Genomic DNA, 23,480 nt, shown 5'->3' with positions numbered 1-23,480 from the left:
TCATGATAGTAGTTGAATTGTCTTTTCTGCAACAGACAAATCCACAAAATTTTAGGACCAAGTCTTTAACCAGATAAGTTAACATTACATCTGCTGGTAAGTTTGTTTGGTTCATTAGAACAATGCTCCCATAAGTCTTACTCCTAACAAATATGATTGCTTTTCTTTACCAGAATGTAAATATGAAAATATGAATTTTTTATTTTCATATATTCTGATATGAAATTTAAAAGGCCTGATGTTTTCATTATTTCAAAAGAAAAAGTTCATTTTTTTACAAGTTCTTTTCTTTTTTTTTCTTCTTTTTTTTTTTTTTGCTATTGCTGTCTCAGTAGAACTTTGTTGATTTTAAAACTGTGGCAAGAAGAATAGTGCATATTGATTATTAACTGTCCATAAGGCCATAATGGAATTTCAACATGGACTATGTTTAATCTTGGCAGTTTCCATAAAAAACTCTTACAGCTTTTAATGTGACTATTCACAGCAATGCGAATTAGGAAACTGTCCATGTAGTCATCAGTGTTTAGAATTCAGTCGCTACCCTGTTCTCAGTGCAGGTAACATTGATGGTATGAGTGTAACAGAGCAAGATTTTGGAGAGCAGATTTTCACTTAGTGTATAATGACTTGTACCCCTGCCTCAAACAGCCAGATTGAATTCTGAGGACAAGGTGCATATATGTAGTGCTGCATATATATATTTATACATATATATATATACACACACACACACATACGTCACTCTGCACTCACACCCTGCAGTAGTTTGCTTGAGATAAACATTTTTTCAAACATTATTTTCAAAATGCTGTGAGAGTAAAGAAAACAAATACTAGGAATGAAAAACCACATGTATAAATAACACGTCTTTGTCCTTCCTTCCAAAACCAAACAAGAGCAAATCAAACAAACTCATCCCAAACCTTCTTCAGAAACCTTGCAATGCAAGCGCTGGTGAAGACCTTAACCCTTTAAATACCGTATGAAGCAACATTTCTTCAATTCTGTAAGCCTGACCAAAGGGCTCACAGCTCTGAGGAAGAGCAAGAGGGTGAGAGGGACATCAGAAGAAGAAGAGCCTCGTTGACAGCAGTGATGCTGCCCCTCTCCCCAGGAGGTGCTGGTGGGAGACTGAAGCTTGAGAAGGCTGCCCACTGTGCCTCACTCAGGCTTCAATTTCCGAGTTGTTAAAGCAGCAGCAAACACATCAAACTCTTTCCAAAAGAAACCCTCCCATCTTGGATCACAGAGCTTACATTTGCCATGTTTGTAAAGAAAAAATAGCAATTCCCTTGTGTGGACTAGAATTTGATTCTGGAGTGAAGGGTCTATTGAATATGACAGGACAAAGGACTTGCTCCCAAAATCTTTTTTTTAGCAGTTCTTGCAGTGGTATATTTTCTGACAAAATATGAGTGGTTTTCTCTGAATAATCAGCTATATTTCCATGAAGAAAAGGGTAATCACTTTGTAAAAAGCTTCAGGTTTGGACTATCAAAGAATTGTTTTATTTTAAAAAAATTTATAGAGGCAGTTGGCCATTGTTTAATTTGAAAATACCTAAGAAACCCCTGAAGCATAGGTGTTTTCTAATCTGTGTAAAGTTCCCTCTGCCTTGCAGATTTCTGCACTCCCACAGATTCTTGTTTTGAGGAACTCGCCCCAGCAAAGAGCAACAGGTATCGAACATATTACTAATAAAAAAAGTCAACATCAAAAATGGCTAATTGAATGCATACAAATAAACATAGTCTGTGTAACCTTGGCCATTTCACAGTACAAATATTCATAATAGGAAAGACAGAAATTATCCCAGCAGCATACACAGCAGTGACTACACTGGATGTATCTGACAGTGAAGATTACAATGCCAATTATCAGGTCTTCTCCTTCCTGACATTGTCATTTACAACAGTAACTCTTCAGTTCTGCTTCGCTCTCCTGAAATGGATGGATATAGTTATAGCAAATTATTTCTCATAGAATCACTTGGTGTCTTTACAAGCCACTTATATTTGAAGCAGGATCCACAGTTTATAGAGTATTCTAAAAGTACCCATGTAGGCTTTCATATGGCATTACATTGCAAAACAAATCCATAATGTGTGAAAACCAGGTTTATGTCAACCTGCAAAAGCCATTTGATAAAATTCATGGACCAATTCTTAAAGTCTAAGCTATAAAGAGAATGAAATGTATTAAAAGATTTGAGGTTTATAAAAAGTAACATTTTATACCATATTTTTACTTTACAAAAATATTGAAATAATCCATGAGTTTTTCACTCTGCACCAGCTTTAAAAAAATTACTATCAAATTTTGACTTGCACCTTTAATGCATCTGAAAGCACCATCAGGGGATACTTTTAACATAAAGGATAATACCATTAACTAGATTTAGGGAGGTATTTAAAACCCAAAAGCTTGCAGCAAAAGCACTCTATTACAAGAGAATCAACGCAATTTTTAGACATGTCTGGACACCAGTCTTGAACAGGCAGAAGAGGATCTTCCACATAACTTGTTTATATTATACTTCAGTGAATATACTTACTAAGAGGTGGCTGAAAGCCTTTAAAAGACATCACTTTCACCTTGGATGGGAAAAATCAGAGCTGTCTCTACACATTGAGATCTTGGTTGGTCTTTCCTGCTTCTTTTTCTGGTAGGACTTGTGCCACTTGTTGTGTCCCTCAGGCAACATCAACCTTGCAGTTATACAATGTTTGGCACTAGAAAGGTATGGCATGTCACAGTCTCTTGTCACACCTGCATACATTCACACACTGAATCATGCATTCTCAGTCCTGAAACAGAGAAGTTTCAGTGTGTTCAGCTCCTTGTAGTTTCTTCTGAAATATCTGAATGGGGTCCTCCAAAAAGTTTAGAATATGAAAACTATACTTCCTTGTTCTTTTACTTTTTTTTTTTTTTGCAAATTGAACACTGAATCATGATTATCATTTAATGAATATCACTACGTGCTAGAGCTCCTTATTTCTGCTCAAAACCAGAAGTGAGCTGCATAGAGTTTCTGTTGAAAATAACATCAAGAAGTTAAATTGTGTTTAATAAAGACTTTGAAATTCCACAGGAAACAAACAGTTCTGGTAGTATTAATTTTAATGACCTAATTAATCAGAATTTAGTTTCTTTTCCATTGACAGCCTTATAAACATGATGACATTTCTTTTTAATTAAGAACTATTTTGCAAATCTATTCTAACCTGAATGGTTGATTTATGGGAGTGTTGAAGACTACTAAGCTCCTGTTTCCCCCCCCAGAAAACGGCTTTCCTAACAGCAACACTGTGTGATACAGTTTTGTTATTTTTGAAAAGGTGTGGGGTTTCTTTGATTTTGCCATTGGTTATGGAAATATCAATCATTTATTTCTAAAATAAAATGCACTACTGGCTAAAGTTGAAAGCTCTGGCCAGAGCCTTTTTATTGGTTTGATTGTAAGTACTGTGCAGTCAGAGTTTCATAGCAGTAAGGGGTGGTGGGTGAGTTCCTCCAGCTGATGTAACTGATTTGTATGTGTGGGTCAGGGTTTGGGGTTTTTTGAGGCTTTCAGACGATGCTGCTGTATCAGTGTCCTGCAGACAGACTGCACACAGTGGATCAAATGATAATCATGATGATAGCCAGACTAAGAACACTATAGCTTGCTGCTCTACTTGTAGTACGCAGTTTAGTTATTCCTACAGCCCTACTGTCAACCCCTAATTTGGACTGTAACGCTGGAGCTTCTTCAAGCTGTGGTTTTTCTTTGTTTACAATGTGGTTTCATATTCCAAGCGCTCCTGAATAAGGGCATCATCTTTATACTGTAGCCGTGGAGGAGCAGGGGAACATTCAAATGCTAAGATTGCCTTCCTCAGGCTCCTGTCCAACACGTGTCTCTCCCATGCTGGGTACCTGTTCCTGAACAGATCGATTTTAATGACAGACTCCTCAATCCTTGGTGGCCGGGATGAAGGTGTGGATGGTGCAGTGGGTCTCACCTGAAACACAGGCACACACCCGTCCCTCTCGGCAAATTTTTGATCCCGCTCGCTCGTGACACTCCGGTTGTTGGAGATGGAGCGTAGTGTGCTTGTGGCCACTTCTGAGGGAAGGGTGAAGGCAGCAGCAGGGTCCTCACAAGCACAGCTTGGTGACTGCCCAAACCTTGGTCCATTGGGGTGAAAGAAGGCATAGTACATTAGCATAAAAACAATGCCTGTTAAAAAGCTGCTGAACACTACACACAGTGCTGGTATGGCAAATGCATCAGAGATTGGAGGGGCCTTGTACAGATACCAGAGAACACTCAAGGCGGTGTTTTCTAAAAGGATGACAAAATAGTAAATGAAAAGCCTACAGCGTGTCCTTCCTTCCTTGACATTGAACCAGCTGAAGATATAGATTATCCCAACAACCATGTCGAAAACTATCTCCTCCCATTTAGTGATGCAAAACTCTGTCTCGCAGTGAACGATCCAGAAGGTCATGATGCACCAGTGCAGCACGATGAAGATCCCAAAATACAGCTGGAAAACTGAGGCAAACAGAGCAAAAGTAATGACCCTTGCTGCAATTGTGAAGAAATGCCAGCAAAACTGGATTATAACAGCCATATAACTGATGGGTTTCTTGTCATCGCGGGAGTCACGGAGGGCCTTTTGGTAGGAAGCCAAAGCCCAAGCCAGGGATACAAGGGATGCTGCAGCAGTAAGACCTAGGAGGAAACAAGAGATGAAGTTAAGGCACAATTAGTATGTCAGCACTTGGCTGAAAACAGTGAGATCCTTGCTGCTTTAAATATGTTCACCACCACTGGCACAATAAATCTCTTCCTTCTCCTTTAGCTCAGAGAAATGGACTTCTGCTGCTGAGATTTCATTTCTCTTATGACACTGGATACACACAAACAAGAGTGGCTATCAAACCACGCTCTGAACCTCTTCTCTAGCAACTACATGTTTGAAACAAAATAATTAATTCACAACTCTGAGCCAATCGGGAATAGGTGTCTCTGTCAGCTCTGAGACTTAAGGGGACCTACTGCAGTTATTATTTTCAAGAAAGAATATTAATTTTCTGATTTTGAGAAGTCATTAAAGAAGCCTTATATAAAGCAACCAAGTCTTTCTAATTAAAATGCCAGCATCATCTACATATAAACTAAATCAATAACAGTGTGAGCTTAAATCTACATGTTAAAAATAAATTTATGTTACTCTTGTTACATCAAATTTTAAACAGACTGCCTTACTCTTGCTGAGGCCCATTTTGATATTTTCACCACTTTTTAACAGAATTTTAATAAGTAGAAAATATCGGAACTTATTTTCTTCCAGCTGGAAATTAAATTTATTTTATAAATCTTGGAATTTTTTACTGAATTAAAATTTTGAGTAAAGATGCTCCTAAAGTAGGGGGCTATATATTTGAATTTATATAGCCAGTCTATCTCCTATATATCACACAATTGTTTATTTACAAGGCCCTAAACTATAATATTTTAGTAAAACCTGACAAATATTTAAAACATTCAATATGGGATTATTTCTCATAAGATTTCAAGCATTAGTTTTGTGAAAATACAAAAACTGTAAAACCATTTTTTAAAAAATAGACCTTTCTATACTTATTTTGAGTTTGTGTTAGTCTTTTCCCCTCAAGGGATTTTGATTCTTGTTGATAGGTAAATTTAGGAAAAAAAAAGTTGCTTTGAAACTGAGCCTGACTTTTAAACTAATCTGTTACTTCCATACACTACCAGAAAAACACCTTACATTCCCAGTTCAAAAATGGTATAGTTCAGCATAATTATTCAAATGCTTTATACTTACATAGCATTCTGTTAGAAATGAATGATGATTCTTTACTAGAAGATTAATTTTTATTTACTTACAACTTGCATCAAGCTGCTTTGGATGGGAATGGGAATTGCAATTGAAATGCAAAATCCTTGCCTTTCAAGTGTATTTATTATTTGAATAAAATTGCAATAAGTGTTGTATACAGAGGAAAATGTATCAAACATTTTATACGTAAACCTGGTTTATTACCAAAGCTAATTTTACATACAGCTAATGAATGAATTCATAAGTCTCAGCATCTCAGACTGAGAATTTATTCATGGACCATTTAAAGATAATGATGCTTCAGCTTATTCTATTTCTAAGCAGTTCCTTAACTTTGAACTAGATATTGAAGTAAATCAAACTGACATGAAGAAAACATTTCTTTTGTCTGCTGTTAAAAGCTGTTTAATCACTTCGACAACCTTTGGTTCTGGGTGCACAGCCAGTATTTTTCTTCCCTATTAAATAGCTTTCTTTAGAACTTAACAATCAAGAATATATTACTTAAATATTATAGATGCTAAGAAATTGTATTAATGGAGAATGGTAAATTTAAGCCTAAATACATGTTGCTATTTACTTCGAAAAAAACCCAAAAACCCGTTATTTTAAAAGAGAAAAAAATCTAAGTTATGGAAAGAAAATCTATTTAAACAATTCACTTGGCTTAACACACTAAGATTTTGCTCAGTAAGTAGTACAGAGAGATTAATTGCTTTCAGGAGGGATTATTTGCCAATGTTTCTCCCTCTCTGGCAGGGTGCTAATAATGTTGTGAGCCCCCATGAATTTAAAACCCCTTTGCTTTAAAAATAAAATAATAACAAATAATCAGCAGAAATATAGAGGAAACTTAGGATTCCAGGGAGAACTTTTAATAAAACTTCATAACTTTTCTTCCCATGCAGATGCCTGCTTGACAAAACACCAGTGTTACTTCTGGAATCTTCCTTCATGGAGAAAATAAGCTAGCAGCAATGAAGACAGGAAAGAGACATGGTATAAATTGGTGTTTTCATTTCTGACCTGTATATTTGCTTTTTCACACTGGGCTGCCTTTCTGTATCCATTATCTCTGATGACAACCCTGGGAGCTGAAAATGTAAGTTCTTGTTTTCCTGTAGGAATGTTTTAAGTCTTGAAAAAACACAGTTCATTTCCCTCGTGAAAGGAAAAGTTGGGAAAGGTAGATGAGTAGGATAAAGAATCTTTCAATACAAACAAGCCACTCTGAACAAGAACTCAAGAATAGCATTATCAGCACAGGAAAAAATAATGTGAGTGAGAAATCCATAGATTTTCTTTGCAAGTCTAACTTTAACGACCTCACACACTCCCCCAGAGGTTTGTAGAGATATCATCAGTTTTGCATCAGGAACTGTAAAATCATTCAACTATACATACAGAATATAATGTTAAATTCATAGAAATTTCCACTGTTCTAATGCTAATTAATTCATAGTCATTGTCTGGGACATTAAGAAGCAAGCACAATAGCTATGTAATTCTGTTATTTAAATAGTCATTAATAGGGAATCATCCTCTGCTTTTACAGAACAAACTCAGGGATACTGGCATACGGGAGAGAAAGAGGAGACAAGGAGAGGCACAAAAGGGAAGAATTGCCAGTTAATATATTATGCATCTGCTCTTGGCTATTGGCAATGGTGTTACGGATATAGAATTAAGATAAAGTTAAATGCTTCATGGGCTCCATCCATTTTTCTTTATTGATGAGAGCAAGCACTAAAGAATTATTGGAAGTAAATTAATAAGAATGATGTAAAAGTGATGCAAATGGCAGCTTGCTAATAAATGTCATTATATAAATAATTCACTGGGAATGGTTAGAAATAAAGTGAATTATTGTAGCACTGAATGGATAATTCATTAATTAGAATATAGTGATGCATTTGTTGACTATGTGTTCATATAAACCTCTTTATCCCTATTTCAAAAGAGGAACTAAAAGAAATTTCTATTACTATCAAACAAAAACTTTAGCAATGCAGGTGGTTTAACTTCTGCAGTCAGGAAGACTTATTTGCCACTCAGAAATGAACAGAGATTGGACATGATCTGTGGAGCCACTGTTCATGAAGAACAAGAACCAGCTTTACCACTTGCTCATCTGCAGTCCCTGCAAAATTTTTGGGTATCGCAGAAGCTTTCTGGTGTATTTGACTCTCTTGTATTATGAGACTTGTATTTAGGGTCTTGATCTTGGAAATTAAGACTAAATAGCCACTCCCAGTGAATATGTACAAAACCAACTATATGCTCTTCCACTACAGACTGTTACAAGAACAGGAAAGCAGGAATTCTCTAAAATGGCCTTAGGAAGCATGAAAGCATGTTCTTGTTTCTTTCTTTTCTAAAGATGAACCTTTAAACATTTTCTGCGGTATGTGACTTGATGTCTAAAATTCTGTCCCGAAGAGGAAAGAAATGCAGGCTTTGCACAGGATAAACATCACAGTTTGAATCAGGCAAAGATGCTTTTGTCTGGTTCTAAAGTGGACACCTGAAATACTTGAAATAGCAAAGAGTGGGAGTGTGCATACCCACTTTGCAGCATAGCCCATCCACAGTAGTCAAAACAGCAAGAAAACAGTGCATTGTATCAGGACAACATTCTGCCAGGAACTAATTATAATCTCTTTGGATTGAAAAATACAATTTAACCTCTTTTATTCTGTGTATGGTTTGCATTACTTGATTATATTATTTGTATAAAGGAAAGACAACTTTTTAATTACAGATGAGTTTCAGATGTTCTCAAGATAATAAATCTACCAGACTTTCTGTCTGATAAACAAAAACCAGAATTGCGTTGATTGAATTATAATTTTAATTTTTTTCCCTGAAATTATTAATTTCTCCATATATGATATGCGCTTGCATTTTATAGATTGTGCCATTTCTCTACAGATACTTTAAATATAAGGCATAATACACTGCAATGAACTACAGCACATTAAAGACAAGATAAAAAGCCCAAAAACATAGCTTTCACAAGTGAAAGCAAACATATATGAAGGAAAAGAGAATATATACAGAGATATATATATATTTACAAATGTAATATTGTTTCAAGGAAGCAAACAAGCTCAAATAACTAGATGAGAATAAATTAAATTCTCCTCAATGGCATTTGTGAGAAAACTGATTTGGACTTGAAAGATTAAAGGCATATCTAAGTCCATAAATGGCTTTTTTCTAATCATATCAGTCCATAAATCCCATATAGTATAAGGACAGAACAGCTCAAGTCAGCTGGAAACCCTACAAATGAATGAACCAATCTGAGAAAGTGCTCCTTGACATTCAACCTGATTTCAGAAATCAAACTCCTGCCAAGGTGTCTGTCTCTGCTTCATCCTTCCTTTTAAACTTGTACTCATCTCACCACTTCCAGGAGTAAATTCACCTAAAAGCAGGAATACCAAATGCAGCAGGACATCTAGGCGGGACAACATTGCCTGGGATGTGAGACCTTGAAATATTATTTTAAGAAAGCCTGTTTTGTGAGTTTCCTACTCAGCTGGAGAAGTGACATTACATGCATCCAAGCTTCCAGGTGCTTCTCTGAACGGAAGCCAAGGATCTCTAATGTTCATATTTTAGTCCTTTAGGAAACAGCATATCATGTTTGCATCTCTTCAGCTTCAGAAAATGTCTTGCTATATTTACACAGCTTTTGCCATGCTGCTCTGCAAGTATAGGCACAAGCTAAAGATTCCTGTGGAGGCAGCCTTGCAGGCAGCTTTGCAATAGTCTGTGGGTTTCTGCACTAACTCTTTTGTTCCCATACACAGTGTATGACAGCAGTGTATGTCATGGTGTACAAGCTGTCCTTCTATATGTGATTTTGCACACAGGAGGCTTTGAATGCTTTAAGGGCAGCTTTTGGTCATATCAAGGACCATGTGTCCAGGTTGTCAGTATGTGTTTCATGCTCATGGGTCTCATTCCCTGGCCAATACTGTGAGACGAAACCTAAAGATGAACCTTACTTTTTTTTTTAATATGTTCCTATTTTCAAAAGGCAATATAAGCTCTTGCCCTCACCAGGGTTATTTCCCCATAAATATGTTGCCAAAATAATCCTATTACTTTCCCATGTCAGCAAGTTTGTCATATATTAGCTATGCTAAATCAAGACCAAAGGCTTTCTGTTCAACTGAAATTAACTTCCTGAGGTCAGAAAAGGACTTTTTTCTTCTTCCTTGAGTCCTACTATATCTGATTGTCTCTAGATTGGACTGGGACCCTACTGAAATGTTCCACTCCTGTGGTTGTACACTCAGACTGTTTGCTACCCAGAAACATGGGAGTGTCAGTGTCTGAGGATGAGTCTCCAGTAGTTCACATTTCCAGTTTTTGCCACAGGCTTCATTCATAGCTGGGGATTTTTAAGGCAATATAGATGGTTTCATCATTAAGCTTAACTTTCTCCCACTATGTACAGAGGTGGAGTAATACAGCATAATGGGTGGCAGAAACACTTGCTTGTGGAAATGTAAGTCAGGATTATGCCTGATATTACTTCTGTGTGTTACACAATACTCATAGAACATGATAGCATATATAGGAATAATTTCTCCCATGATTCCTCTCAGCTGCTTTCAACAGACACTTCTGGTGAGACACTTTCCAGCTGCTTCTTTAATTTGGCTCTCCACAACAACTTACCATTCCCCTGAAAGTCTAGAAATATTCTACATATTGTGTTACTTTCAAACTTACTCATTTTACCTACTCCTAATTTTATACCAGCAGTGGTTTGGACTCTCTGTAGATGACCAAGGTTAACTGCCAAAATTCTGGCTTATTGTATTGTATCTTTAGCAGTTTCTTAGGGTGTGTACAGGACACCTGTCTAATGATTTATCTCTTGCTGCACTCAAGGTCATATCCACCTTAGCAAATCTAACTGTTAGACAGTGTTGAGAAGCTTCTGCTGAGCATCAATCCCAGTCATAGTTTTAAATACATGGATGATGGTCATAATTTTGCTTCAAGATAAAATCAAGCACTGTTTCTCTTTGCCTTGCCCCTAAATCCAAACTAAGCCAGTTTTTGTTGTTAATATTTCAGCACTTGTATTATAAACGATGAATAAAAGCAACACAGAGAGGCAACCTGGCATGCAGGGACCACAAGAACCATGAAGGCTGGCTCTCTTCTGTCTTTCAAAAGACCACAGTAAGTAATTGAGGTCTCTCTTTCTTCACAGACACCAAAAGCTCCACTACCTTCTCCTCTATCTGTAGAAGTAATTGGCTCTTTCAGATACTTGAATGGAAGTTGTACTACCGGAATACACCAGCTAAGGCCAGTTACTAGTTCACATGCTGGGTGATCCCTTTCAATTACATTTTTCCAATATTCGTTAGCTTCTTGTTATACTGAAGATGCGTTGTACTTAAGACTTTCAGATTAGGAGTCCTTATTAGCTACCAATCAAGTCCAGTCCCTCACTGGCAGTGACAACTGCCAGGAACTCATGTGTGTCATGCAGTCTGTGTGCTGCCAGGCTTGGCAAGACAGCATGAGATCACTTTGCCAGTTAGGAATCTAAACTTAGATTCCGTACTTTCACAGCTAGACTCCCTGTCTGTTAGCTAATTTGGTGTCTTTTATTCCAGTGAAGTATGTGCAGCACAAACATACCCACTGACTCCAGGCTCATTTCCATGATTTCTACATTTCAGGGCTTTCAATGCCTTGAGCTTGCTGCAAGTAGCTTACAGAAATCAAGGAATTATTTGGAGGATGCAGCAACCCCAAGCAGAACAAACCCCCTGCCATTAGCTCTTAAGAAACACTGCGAGAACACAACATTAAGTTAAATACAGGGCACCATCTATGGGAGACAGCTCCACCTGCACCACTCTGCCCAGTGCTCTGTGTGCATGGACACCTTCCATAACACCAATGGCTGCAGCAGCAGCCCTTCTCCCTGCCACCCAGCAGGAGAGAGACAAAAAGGTGGAGTTTGCTAGATATGTAAAAAATCCTGGTAGAACTTAACTCTTGAGGAAATGCCTTTCTGTTGATCTACATTTCTGTGATTTCACCGGTACTCTTCTGCTGAGCTTTTATATGCTTTTGCTTACACAGCTTCTGGACAAATTTTATCCTGGTACTTCACTGATTTGGAGGAACCAGCCACAAAGATTTCCACTCCATGGCATCTAACAAGATCAACTGGAACTTTTTTATTGGAAATGCCTTGGAAAAATATTAACATAAAAAATCCCCCAAAGATGTACACAGCAAATGCCATTTAGATTATTCAGGTCTTCTATTAAAGAATACACAATTAAAAAAAAGTATATATTGTACTTAGTCTATGAGAATGCATATGCATGAATAGGGAGAAAATTATTATGAGCATTTGTTTCTTTTGCAAAGTCATTGTGTCACCTGCCCCACAGTCTGAATGCCATCCTTCTCAGCTCACAGGGCCGGGGCCTGACAGACCTCAGTGGCTGGCTTGGTGCTGCTGTGGGTGTGGACTGAACCCACACATCAAAAAAGGGAAAGAAAATAAAACTTTGGACTAACAACTGTAAGAGCAACAATACAAAACTAGAACTGAAATGGTACAAAATTTGGAAATAAATCTCTTGAAGTGAAAGCATGGTGGTGCTAGAGACAGTATTGGTTTCCTAATCAATTCTCCGTGAAACTGTTTTCTAATTGTTTTCTAACTGTTTTCTAGTTGGGTGTCAGGTGCCTAGGAGTTGGGATAGGGACACATGGGGTGGCCTCCATGAGGAGAAGTCAGTGCCTGTCCCATGTGGGACACAGATGTTTCCAGCCAGTTTCCAGCCAGCTCCAAAGTGAGCCACCACAGGACACAGCTGAGCCCAAAAGCCAATATATTGGTGCCTCTGGAAAACATATTTAAGAAGGGACATTTAAAAATGTCTAACAGGTGGAGGAGGGGGGAAAATAAGGATGAGAGAACAGCAGTGTAAGTACTAAGGTGAGAGAAGGAAAAAGGGGATGAGATTCTCCAGGCAATTCTGGGAGAGAATCTTGGTGGGGCAGGTAATTTCCCACTGCCTGTGAAGGACCACGATGGAGAACATTTACACTCTTCAGCCCATGGATATTTCTTGAAGAAAACTGTGGCCTTTGGAGAGCCCACACTGGAGCAGTTTTATCTTGAAGGAACTATACCTTATAGGAGGGATCCCATGCTGAAGCAGAGGAAAAGTGGGAGGAGAAAGAAGCAGGAGAGAGAAACTGGTGTGGACTGACGGCAACTCCCCACTCCCCATCATCCTGTGCCACATGGAAGGGAAGGCAGAAGGGTCAGGGATGAAGGAGTGAAATTGATTTGGTAAAAAGGGGATAAGGGGAAAATCTTGCTTTAATTTGTCCATGTTTCTCACTCTCTACATGTGTTTTCACCGGCAATAAATTAAATTAATTTTCCACAAGTTGAGCTTGTTTTGCCTGTGGTGGTAACTGGTAAAGTATCTCCCTGCCTTTACCCCAGCCCACAAGGTTTTTTATCCTCTTTTCTCACCCTGTTATGTTGAGGAAGCAGAGTAAATAAGCAGCTGGGTGAGTGACTGCAGTCCAAGGTCAACCCATACATGTAATCACTTCACGTCAATATATTTTTGTACACACAAGCTGTTTGCATGGTCATGGATTTAGGGGCCAGGTTGTACCTGTTCCTTCCAGGACCACTCAAGAAAAAGATTTTTTCCTTTCACAGGGATACATGAAACATTCCTCAAAATTCTGTAAACCCTCCTTCCCTTGAAGGGCGCCTTCCCACCTGCCAGTGACCTACAATGTACTGGCTGCCTCAGAAATGGATGTCTGAGAATATCAAAGCTGTCACATTATTTCCTGAGATTTAATGAGAGGATGTGGGAGCAGAATGCACCTAATACCCAGGAAAATTGGAGAGTTACTACAAATACATTTTTTCAATGCCTGTACAGAAAAGTACAAATTCAGAGAAAGGAAGTACCTATCAACATTTTTTGTTTTAGGTTAACATAGTCATAACAAATTCACTATCTTAATTTTTTATAGTGAAACATGCAAAAAATGTGATACATCAATCATGGGTTTCATAGATGTAGACATATATTTAAAGTGAAATGGCACAGTAACAGTCAGTGTAAAATACAAGCCATCAGTGTAAAATACAAGCCACAGAGCATTGCATCATGAACATTGAGTGAATCCTGCAATTGTGTTCAAAGAAGTAAGTAAGAATTCAAAAATTTCAAACAAGGGAGAAAAGGTCCTTCCAAGGGATGCTTGCCTTGACTTTAAAAATACACATTTTTTTCTGTCTGAATTTATCCACCTTTTGTTTTCAGCCATTGATTTGGCTGAAGTTCTATTGGGTTCAAATCACTTAAGCATAATATTTCATGGACCTTCAGAGTTTTAAAAATTAAACGTTCCCAGGATATCAGTTTTTTACTCAGAAGCCCTCAGTACTAAAAGCTGAAGACAATTTTCCTAAGCCCAAAATGAGCTGGTGAAAGATACATATTTTTACTATTAATCAAGCTTTCTGATGTGTTTTCCACCAGCATCCCACAAGCAAAACAGCTTGAAATGATCATACTGGCTGTGATATGGTGGAACATATCAGAAATAGTATCTGGCAAATTCAAACTATCTCTTCTGAGTATTTTTTTGAAGACATAGTGAGTACCTTGAACTACAAAGAGCAATATCACACTGGCTCTAGAAATGTCTGCTGAGGATTTGGAAAAGGAAGGCATAAATCAATATTCCAAATACACCAGAGATTTTTTTTTTTTTAAAGGCATTGCACTGTCTGTGACCAGCATCCAGCACAGACAAGACTAGAAGTCAAGATGCATTTTGGCATGAAAAATAACCCAAATATCTTATACTAACTCTTATTACAAATCCATAATATGGCACCAGGTCACTGGCAACAAAATTGACTCCATGCAAAGATAGCATGGGGCCCTTAAATCTCCTAAGTCATGATTTTAGGATTGGCTTTCAGTGGTTCATAGGCTCGTATTCGCTTTCTGCAAGGAGATAAATTTCAGCCCTCATTAAGGAACTGATATTTCTCCCACTTGCATATTAAAATTGGTCTGAAGTTAGTACCTTGACATAATTAGTCTAAAAATATTTTGTGTATATAGCATTTTTTTATGTTTGTCTTTTAAACTTCTCTAAACTCTGCAGATATGCTGAGGATAATGCCTGATACGGTGTTCTGGGACAAAACACAATAAGTATCACTCTGAAAAATAAATCAATTTAGCAATTGTGCAATCCCACTTAGCAAAGGAAAAACTGGAGCTGTTAGATCATGTTAGTACAGGAAGAAGTTTCCTTTGGATCAAACTCTTTGCTGTGTTTCTTTCATTTTGAAAAAGTTCAAACGTATTTTCACAATAATTCATTAAATAGAGTTATTTTTCTGTTAGTGGAAAAGCAATCACTAACCTGTTCTCCTCCATCTCAAAAGAAAATCCATATTTTCACCTACTGTGCAGATAACGTAAATTGAAACAAAGTCTAACAAACTGTTTTGAAGAATATTCAGCGTATTCTGGAGATTAATTCTGCTTCCAGCTCATGCCATGTTTGGATTATTTTAGGTCTCATTTGCATCTTTGTCTTCAATATTAGTTGCAAAATTATTTATTATCAGTAAGGAAGCTCTACAGCTATATATCTACGCATGTCTGATGCAGTTGAAATATATACACACAATATATGTGGGTAAGTGATACGTATGGTTTGTATGTATGGTATATTTAGAGTTATATACTACATACAGACAGATAAACTGGCACAATTTGAATATACCAAGCAAAATAATGACTCAAAATTTCCTCTGAAAAGCTTTTCCAATATTTATCTGTGGCTTGTGCCAAAAATTTTCACCTTGCTGCAAGTTTAAATGCATCTAATTTCCATTTCTGCTGCTTGTTTAGAAGATTGAAAAAGTTCCCCTGGGTCCTGTCATTAAGCAATTATTTTTAACGTGTAAGTACCCAGAGAGAGTGATTGAATTGCTTCTTCATCCTTTTCCCAATATTCTAGGCTTACGAGTTCCTCAAAGACTTATATCCCAATGGTTGATTGATGGCCTCTGGGACCATCCTTTTCCTGTCCTTTGAATTTCCTTCAGTGGCTCCATCCTCCAGGAAGTGTGAGTCACAGAACAGGGCACAGTGGTCTTATTGGTGGTGTTCAAAGTGGTTTGATCTTTTTAATGTGTCTACTGTATATTTTTTTTCTCTTCATCCATGGATCAATATATGGTTCAAACCTCAACCTGACACTGAGATCTCAAAAAAGCTCTTCTCTCTCCTGACTGTAACGCCATCTTCTGAATTTTTAAGGCAGGGAATTTCCCATCCTATGGGTATAGTCTGTGTTTCTGATTGTCAAATACACTTTCCTGTATAAAACCATATTTAGTTAGTTGCGATAATTTTGACCAGTCACTCAGATTGGCCTGTGACAGTAGCTGTCCTGAGCACTATCAACTACCCTCACATCTCTGCACAGAAAGCCTGGAAATGCAAGTCACTGGAAACCCAGCTGGCAAATGATCACGTCATCATCCATAAGGCTATCAAACAAGATGAGAGCAAGGACAGGCATTTAGCAGGTGCTCCTGAGCACTCCCTCAGTCATTCTTTCTGAATTTTCATATCCATCTGGATGAAAGATCTTAGCACACTTTGTATGAGCTCTACTCCTTCCTGCTTCAAGATCTCATGTGATTTTAAGTCACATGAACTTAAAAAAAATGTTTATACATTATTCACTATAGTTGCTATCATCATTCTAACTTTTGAGCTTGTCAGTGAATGATAACAGGTCTGGGTAACAAGTCCTGATATCCAATAAAAAAAAGGGGTTGCAGAATTCTGCTATCTCACTTCTAATTCTTTGTTACCTGAGTACACAGTTGACATTCCTAATATTTTATGCTGAATTAAAATCAGGATAATCTATACTAATTTTTATTTCTGTGCACACTTTCTTTTAAAATTTTAAGATTTGTTTCTTTATGCATCTGCACATCAGTCTGCTCCATGGCAATTGTTAAGAATGACCAACTGATTTCAACAGAATTTGACACAGAAACAGATGTCTCAAAGATACTAACTTCTGTGAAGTTCAGGGAAGATGGCATCTAGAGAAGGGCCCAAAGAAATGTTCCCACTTAAAGTATAGCAGACTTCAGGCATTTCATTTTTATGCCTGAATTTTAGGCATTTTTATGCCTTCAGGCATTTTTATTGCAACAGCTAGGGACCAATTAGTAAGTGAATAAATATGTCCCTGGCAGCTGGCAAATTCACATAGATCTAACTTTGAGCTAATCCCAGCAGATATTGCCTCTTAGCCATCCAAACCCAAAGTCATGAGAGAGAACTTGGAATAAAGCAGGGAGTGAACGGTACAATGTGAGAACCCAGGGGATCTGAGAAAAAAATAGATATATTTTCAGGGCAATGGTTAAGGCAGGAAATGAGGCTTCATTATTTTTTCTGCTTGAAAAAAGTTTTTCTTCAGGTAAAGAACAGAAGGATTTAGGCACTCTCGTTTTCTTGAACTCATCTAATTCTCCAATATTTTGTTAAAATGTAATGTTTCAGTGTCTGTAGACATACAATACAGGGTCCTCCAGGCTGGAACACGATATAGTTCAGGCTGGACACAGAACACAAAGAGGGCCCTGCAAATGGAACTCAAAGACTTAGATTATGTTTTAAAGACTGCTGAGCATCTACCTCAAAGTGCAGATAAATGAGTATTAGTTTTACATCAGTGTGACTGTAAATCAGATTCTCTGCAGACACAAAGGGGGAAGTGACAGTCAGCTGCACATCCAATATTTATTTGATTTATTGTTTTTTTGATACAATGTGACAGCAGATTAGCAAGGCATTTTTATGACACTTATGATCAAGAAGTTATCAATTCACATCTCTGGGACATTTTAACAAAGAGAATAACAATAATAAAGCATTCAATCTATAACAGTTACCTAAGTAAACAAGTTCATATAAAAATCCAGTCTTTTCTCAACATCAGCAGCAGTAGCAACAACTGACAAAAGCCCAGAAGCAGTAGTTCTAAACCTACTGGTGAATATACCAGACTAAAAGAATACCTTTACTCCGGCCCACCTTATTAATTCTGATTTGGAGAGGAAACAGGATAGTGTGTGTGCCCTCAGCTGGGGGAAGGTGATGATAAGTTCTTTCCCTCCAGCTTTGGTAGTTGTTTGGATGTGCAACTGTGAATGACTCTTCATTCAGCCTGCAGAAAAATAGCTTATCTCTGCTACAACTACACTTAGATAACTCGCCCCTCTCAGTCAATTATAAACACAGCTGTTCATCAGAAAACAGAGCTCATAGAAAGCCCTCTGAGCCGTGCCATAAACACACTGCCAAACAAAGAATCAAAACCAACACCATGACAAACTAATATCCCATTTTGAGATTTGAAAGGTAATATGAAAATACACTTCAAAGAGTTCAGATTCCCAGTTAAAGAAAAAAAAAGTGCCATGATCTATTTGAGTAAATGATCTTCCACAGAGAGATAAAGTAAATAGGTTAGGAAAATTCTTTTTTTTTTTTTAATAATTGTGGTTCTTACTAGAGCACATACAAAATACCTTTCCCCAAACACTCTGGCACTGGTCAGAAAAAATATTTCACATTAATCACAAATCCATTCAGTATGCATATAGATTGTCTCTATGTCAGTACAAGTTTTAATGTTAGGATACCAAGATAAATTATATTTGGTCTCCTAGTATTTAATTTGAACTCTTAGCACTTCTGATGTGGTTATACCATAATGAATTTGAGATTTTTCTATTTCTATTACTGACTGTTTTGAAACATATTATGGGCATTGATACTACCTAAGAATAAATCCAACACTCTTGCAATAACCTAGCATATTTAAATTATTAGGTTTTTTTAAATCTTAACCTGATTTGGGAAGCAGGAGACTGAGAGATTTTGATTATGTTTAGAACAGCATACGATTACAAAGTTGTTTAGATGTTTTCCTTAGGCTGTTCTGGAAAATCAATGTCTATCAAGGGGAAAGAGTGTGATTTAATTTATCTTTCTGACACACTCAACACTTCCTTCACCTCTCACAAAATAACCACCATAAGCCATAGCTTAAACATCTTGTCCATTTCAGTTCTGCATATTTTCCTTCTACTGCTTCTGACCCTAAAAAGATTCAGCATCACTTCCCTCCCGAATTCTCTGAGACACCTTCCTGTTCTCTTTGTCACCTCATCTGCAAGGTTTTCAAACTGCTTTTTTCCCAATGCTCCTTATACTTCTTGCTTTCCTGCAGGTTTCCCAGCTAATATATTTGTTTTCTGTAGAGGTGCTCCAAACTCTTCGCCCTCCTCCTCCCTTCAGTGTCCATCTCATCTGGTATCTCCTTATCCCTGTACCCATCCCAGCACTGGGACAAGGTGCTCAGGCATCTGCATTTAGATAAAACCTCTTGATGACTGGAGCACTGAGAACAGAGCTTTCTGGTTCAGGAATGTGTTGTGGTCCACCATAAAACCAGACAGCTGCCCTCTCATGCAGCAGCATCCTGTCCCAGCAACTCCCTGCTCTGGTTTCCAGCCTGTGTGTAGTCACACACAGGTTGTACCTCTTTGTTGTTCTTCAGGCTTTCCCCTCAAGCCAGCTCATCTGCTTTCCTTAAACAGCCAGGGTTTTTTAAAATCCTGTTGAACAACTATGGTTATTAAAAAAAAAAAAAAAATTGTTAAAAGATCGTGCTACAGTAACAAATTTCATAAGAAGCTAATATTCTTAATTTTAAAGAAAGTTTTATCCATGTTACCTGCTTCATATTCTAGTACAACATGTCATATTGAGGACAAAGGTCTCCTTTTGTGAGTAACTATCAAGTCAGCAAGGGTATTCACTGCTTCCTAGTCTTTCCAAAGCAGCCTTCATTACCTAGGGCATTTCAATTCACTTTCTTCTGTTCTGACTAGCACTTCTATTTGGCAAATTATGTCATCAGAATAACTCCTGCCCTGTGCCTCTATACATTTTTATTACCTCTCTTTCTCGTAATGAGGTGAGGAAACTCTGAATACAATAGTCAAGTAACCAGGTAAAGTTCCGTAGACTGCAGGAATATATTTGTAATTACTTGCTGTCACACCATGTTTCTGTCTGCATTAAAATAATTTGTGCTATTCACAGAGTACCTAGATCCATAAATCCATAATTTAACATTAAAATAGATAAAGTCATAGGCATGATCTCAACACAGCCTATTCTCAGTGCAAAGAGTTCATAAACTGAGTATCTCAGGGGCTTCTGGGAAATGCAAGTGATGTTTGTACAAAAAATGGTGTCTGACAATATTCAGTTAGCAAAACACATTATTTCTGTCCCCAGTATAAGATTCCCTCTCCTTTATCCATGCTGAAAAGGTGACAAAATTTCCTGTTACAGCTCCATTGTACTCCTCTAAGCTGTTCAAGAGGAGCAATGCTAGCTCCCAGAATGTACGTATTCCCATGAATGGGACATTTAACAATTCTTTGCAGATCTAACACCTTTTCTCAAAATATTTTAGTATTCTCTGTAGTCATTCCATTATTCTTAAAATAGCTGATGAAGAATGTCAGTGTGACATCCATTTTCCTGATGCATGAACCAGAGAAAAAGGAACTGAATGATTTGCCTGAAATATCAACATACAAAGCCCTTTCAAGAGTAGAAACCCAGGAGTTTTAAAGCAGAGTCTATTATCCCAGCCACAAAGAGCATGGCTTCAATCCCACCTGAGTTCCACTTTGCAGCAGGCTCCTTGGCTAAACTTTCAAACACTGAATTACCTGCCTGCCTCAATGCTGTGCTTATCAGTGGACCCAAGCACCACTGCCCAGAGCCAGCAGTACAATCTGTGTCTGCACTGCAGACATTGGCTCATCAGCATCAAGCTGGATCTTCAGAAACTTCTTTCCCGAGTGATCAGTTTACCAAAAAGATAAACAATTTGTATGTTTAGGAAGCCAGTTGGGTTCCACTTAATCTACCGGAAGCAACTGGGCTTTGAAAATAGGTCCAAGCATGAGGGAGAGAATGTTTTCAAATTAGACTTTTTACAGTTGTGGGCAGTGACAGGTATTTATTTCGTTCTTTCGAGCACTGGCTAGCAACGACCATTCAGAATTATCACAACTGCCATTTCTCAAGAGCTATATAAATCAAGCTATCTTACCAACTCAGCAGCTTTCTGCATTCTAGATCAAGAAGTGCTAAGTTTATCTTCTTACAACTGGAGGCGAACCCTTGTGCCTGTGCTCACCCAAGACGGTGTTTAAACACTGTCTTTCAAGCATGCTGAGAATGCCTGCTGCAAACACTGGCATGCCTTTGGGTGAGTAAGAGAGACATTTTCCTGGAGTTTTTCCAGCCTTAGATACCATTCACAAGATTATCACTGTGGTGATAGGTTTGTTCAAGACTTTGCATTTGTGCACAAAAATTTCTAATGGGTTTCATGCTAATTCACTGGCAGTAACTGTTAGGTGAACTAATTCTTCTTAGATCAGTTTTGCAGAGGCGTAAAATTCCAATGGCTTTCCTGATTTGAAACAGACTTGAGGACTGGGTATTTATGAGCATAAATTCTATGGGTCATTAGCAGAATTTGGTTTACTAAGCCCCTATGAGCCTTTTAAAAACATCTTATCTCATATCCTCAGTACAATTATTCAATCAAACACTGCAACTTGAATTTATTATTTTTGGCCAATGGCACATTCCAGCATAGCTATATCTGGAACCTCTGAGTATATACAGGGTATATACTCTGCTGTTTAAATAGCAATTTAATAGCAGCACTGTCTAAATAAGGATATTTGCTTAAATCAGTTATTTTCGGAAATATTCAAGATCGGCCACTTGTCTTTAGAAATTTCTATTGCATCTTTAGAACTCAAACAGCAGTTTTACTGGCATGTTTGGGAGCAGAATATTAACAAATTTCTCTAACTGTACAAAAGTTATTGTATTCCAGGTATCACCAACCTGATCTGTATTATTATTGCATGATAATAATGTCCTCAAAATAGAAGATAATAATGTGAACACTTAAACTCATGTAATGAGTGCCAATTATTCTATTACTCTGCTCAGTGTATAATTACAGAAACTGAAGAATATTCTGGGCTTGCAGTTTCTCTATTGTTGGACTGTTTGGTAAACTTGAGTGGCAGCTTCTCTGGTTTTTGTTTTTTAACCAGAAGGGAATCAAGTCATGCAGCCATTTTGAGTGACAGCTAAAGAATAGTGACTAATGAGCAAACACTCCACACTGCATTTTAAAAATGCAAACACCATCCAGGAAAGGGAATTGAAGTAGTCAATTTGTATAATAAACGACTTTATAAGGCATGCATGATAACAGAACTGAGGAAAAATGGGATGCCAGTCCAGGTGGGCTCGATACAGCAGGCATCCACAGCACAGGAGGCCTTTACATCTTGAAAGGCAAACACTGCATACCTTGGCTAAATTGTCAATTAATTAAATAATTGACATTGCTAATATAATTAGTTTGCTCGGTTTTGGTTTCCTGGGATGAAATTAATGAAAGAACCCTTTGCACTTTTGAAGACAGACACTTGCATAATCACATATATTTGCCATAGGAAATGTAGGTCCTCATCCTTCAGAGTAGGAGAATGGATTGAGGGAGTTTGCCAACACATTATCGTGGTATAAATTAAAGCAGCTTGAAGGTGGCTGTCACTTGCCTTTGCCACTGACAGTTTTAAAGGATTATTGATTCTGCTGACGAGCTTTGGAGGAGTGGAGTCATGTCGCCTTTCCCAAGGCCACAGTCTTTGCACAGGAGGGAGCAGCTACTTGTCTTCCAGGGCATCAGGGGATCATTGCACACCAGAAAGCTCTTCTACAGTCCCTGGCTGTGAATTAAGGGCTGCTCTGTGGTGGGAGTAATTGCTTGTGTTTGTGAAATAGGTCAGCCTGCCAAGCAATGCAAGGCTCTTTCCTCAGTTGCAAAGCATCAAAGCCTCAGAAAACCACCTAAGGTACATGTTTGTGAGAGAAGACTGTAAAGGAGGGAGGGAGGAAGGAAAGTTGAGCAAAGTTTTAATGCATTTTAAGCAACCAGAAAACACCTGTGAGTCTTTCTGGAAAAATAAGGCTCACCAGAACTGGTTTTCAGTAGAGGCACATAGTCACACAGAAGGAAAAGAGTACTGCTAAGAAACATAAAGAGCTGCTTTTTTATTCTCTCCTGTGCTGGCTGTACTTGCCAGTATTTCACCTTAGGAGTAAAACTTCTTGTTTGTTGATCCATGGCACAATGAGGTGAAAAGGCAATGCATAACTCAATAGAATTTGAGTCATGTTAAATCCATCATAAGAAATTTGTGAAATTTCCTGTTTCCTGTTTCAAAAGTAACTTAAGCTTCAGCAGTAATTAAGTGTTTAACCGCCCTGATGCCAATGGGACTTAGACGTTAAAGCACTTCAGATGAAATCCTATGGGCCAAGATCTCCACATCTAAAAATAACA

At 37.8% G+C, this 23,480-nt stretch overlaps 1 protein-coding gene across 1 annotated transcript in view; it reads right to left on the bottom strand.

Annotated features, from left to right (window-relative positions):
* Nucleotides 1-3,779: 3,779 nt before the first annotated feature.
* The window catches only part of XKR4 (XK related 4), a gene marked incomplete at both ends in the record, with an annotated part of 216,748 nt that continues 197,047 nt past the window's right edge, over nt 3,780-23,480 (bottom strand). The window contains one exon of the mRNA XM_082297368.1: nt 3,780-4,726. Within this exon, the coding sequence (XP_082153494.1) occupies nt 3,780-4,726 (947 nt within the window). The remainder of the gene's footprint in view (nt 4,727-23,480) is intronic.

This window comes from Coloeus monedula (assembly GCF_965178545.1).
Source record: "Coloeus monedula genome assembly, chromosome: 1".
Taxonomy (NCBI): Eukaryota; Metazoa; Chordata; class Aves; order Passeriformes; family Corvidae; genus Coloeus; species Coloeus monedula.
Note: the sequence above shows the minus strand (reverse complement) of the source record. Positions and strands in the feature narration are given on the sequence as shown.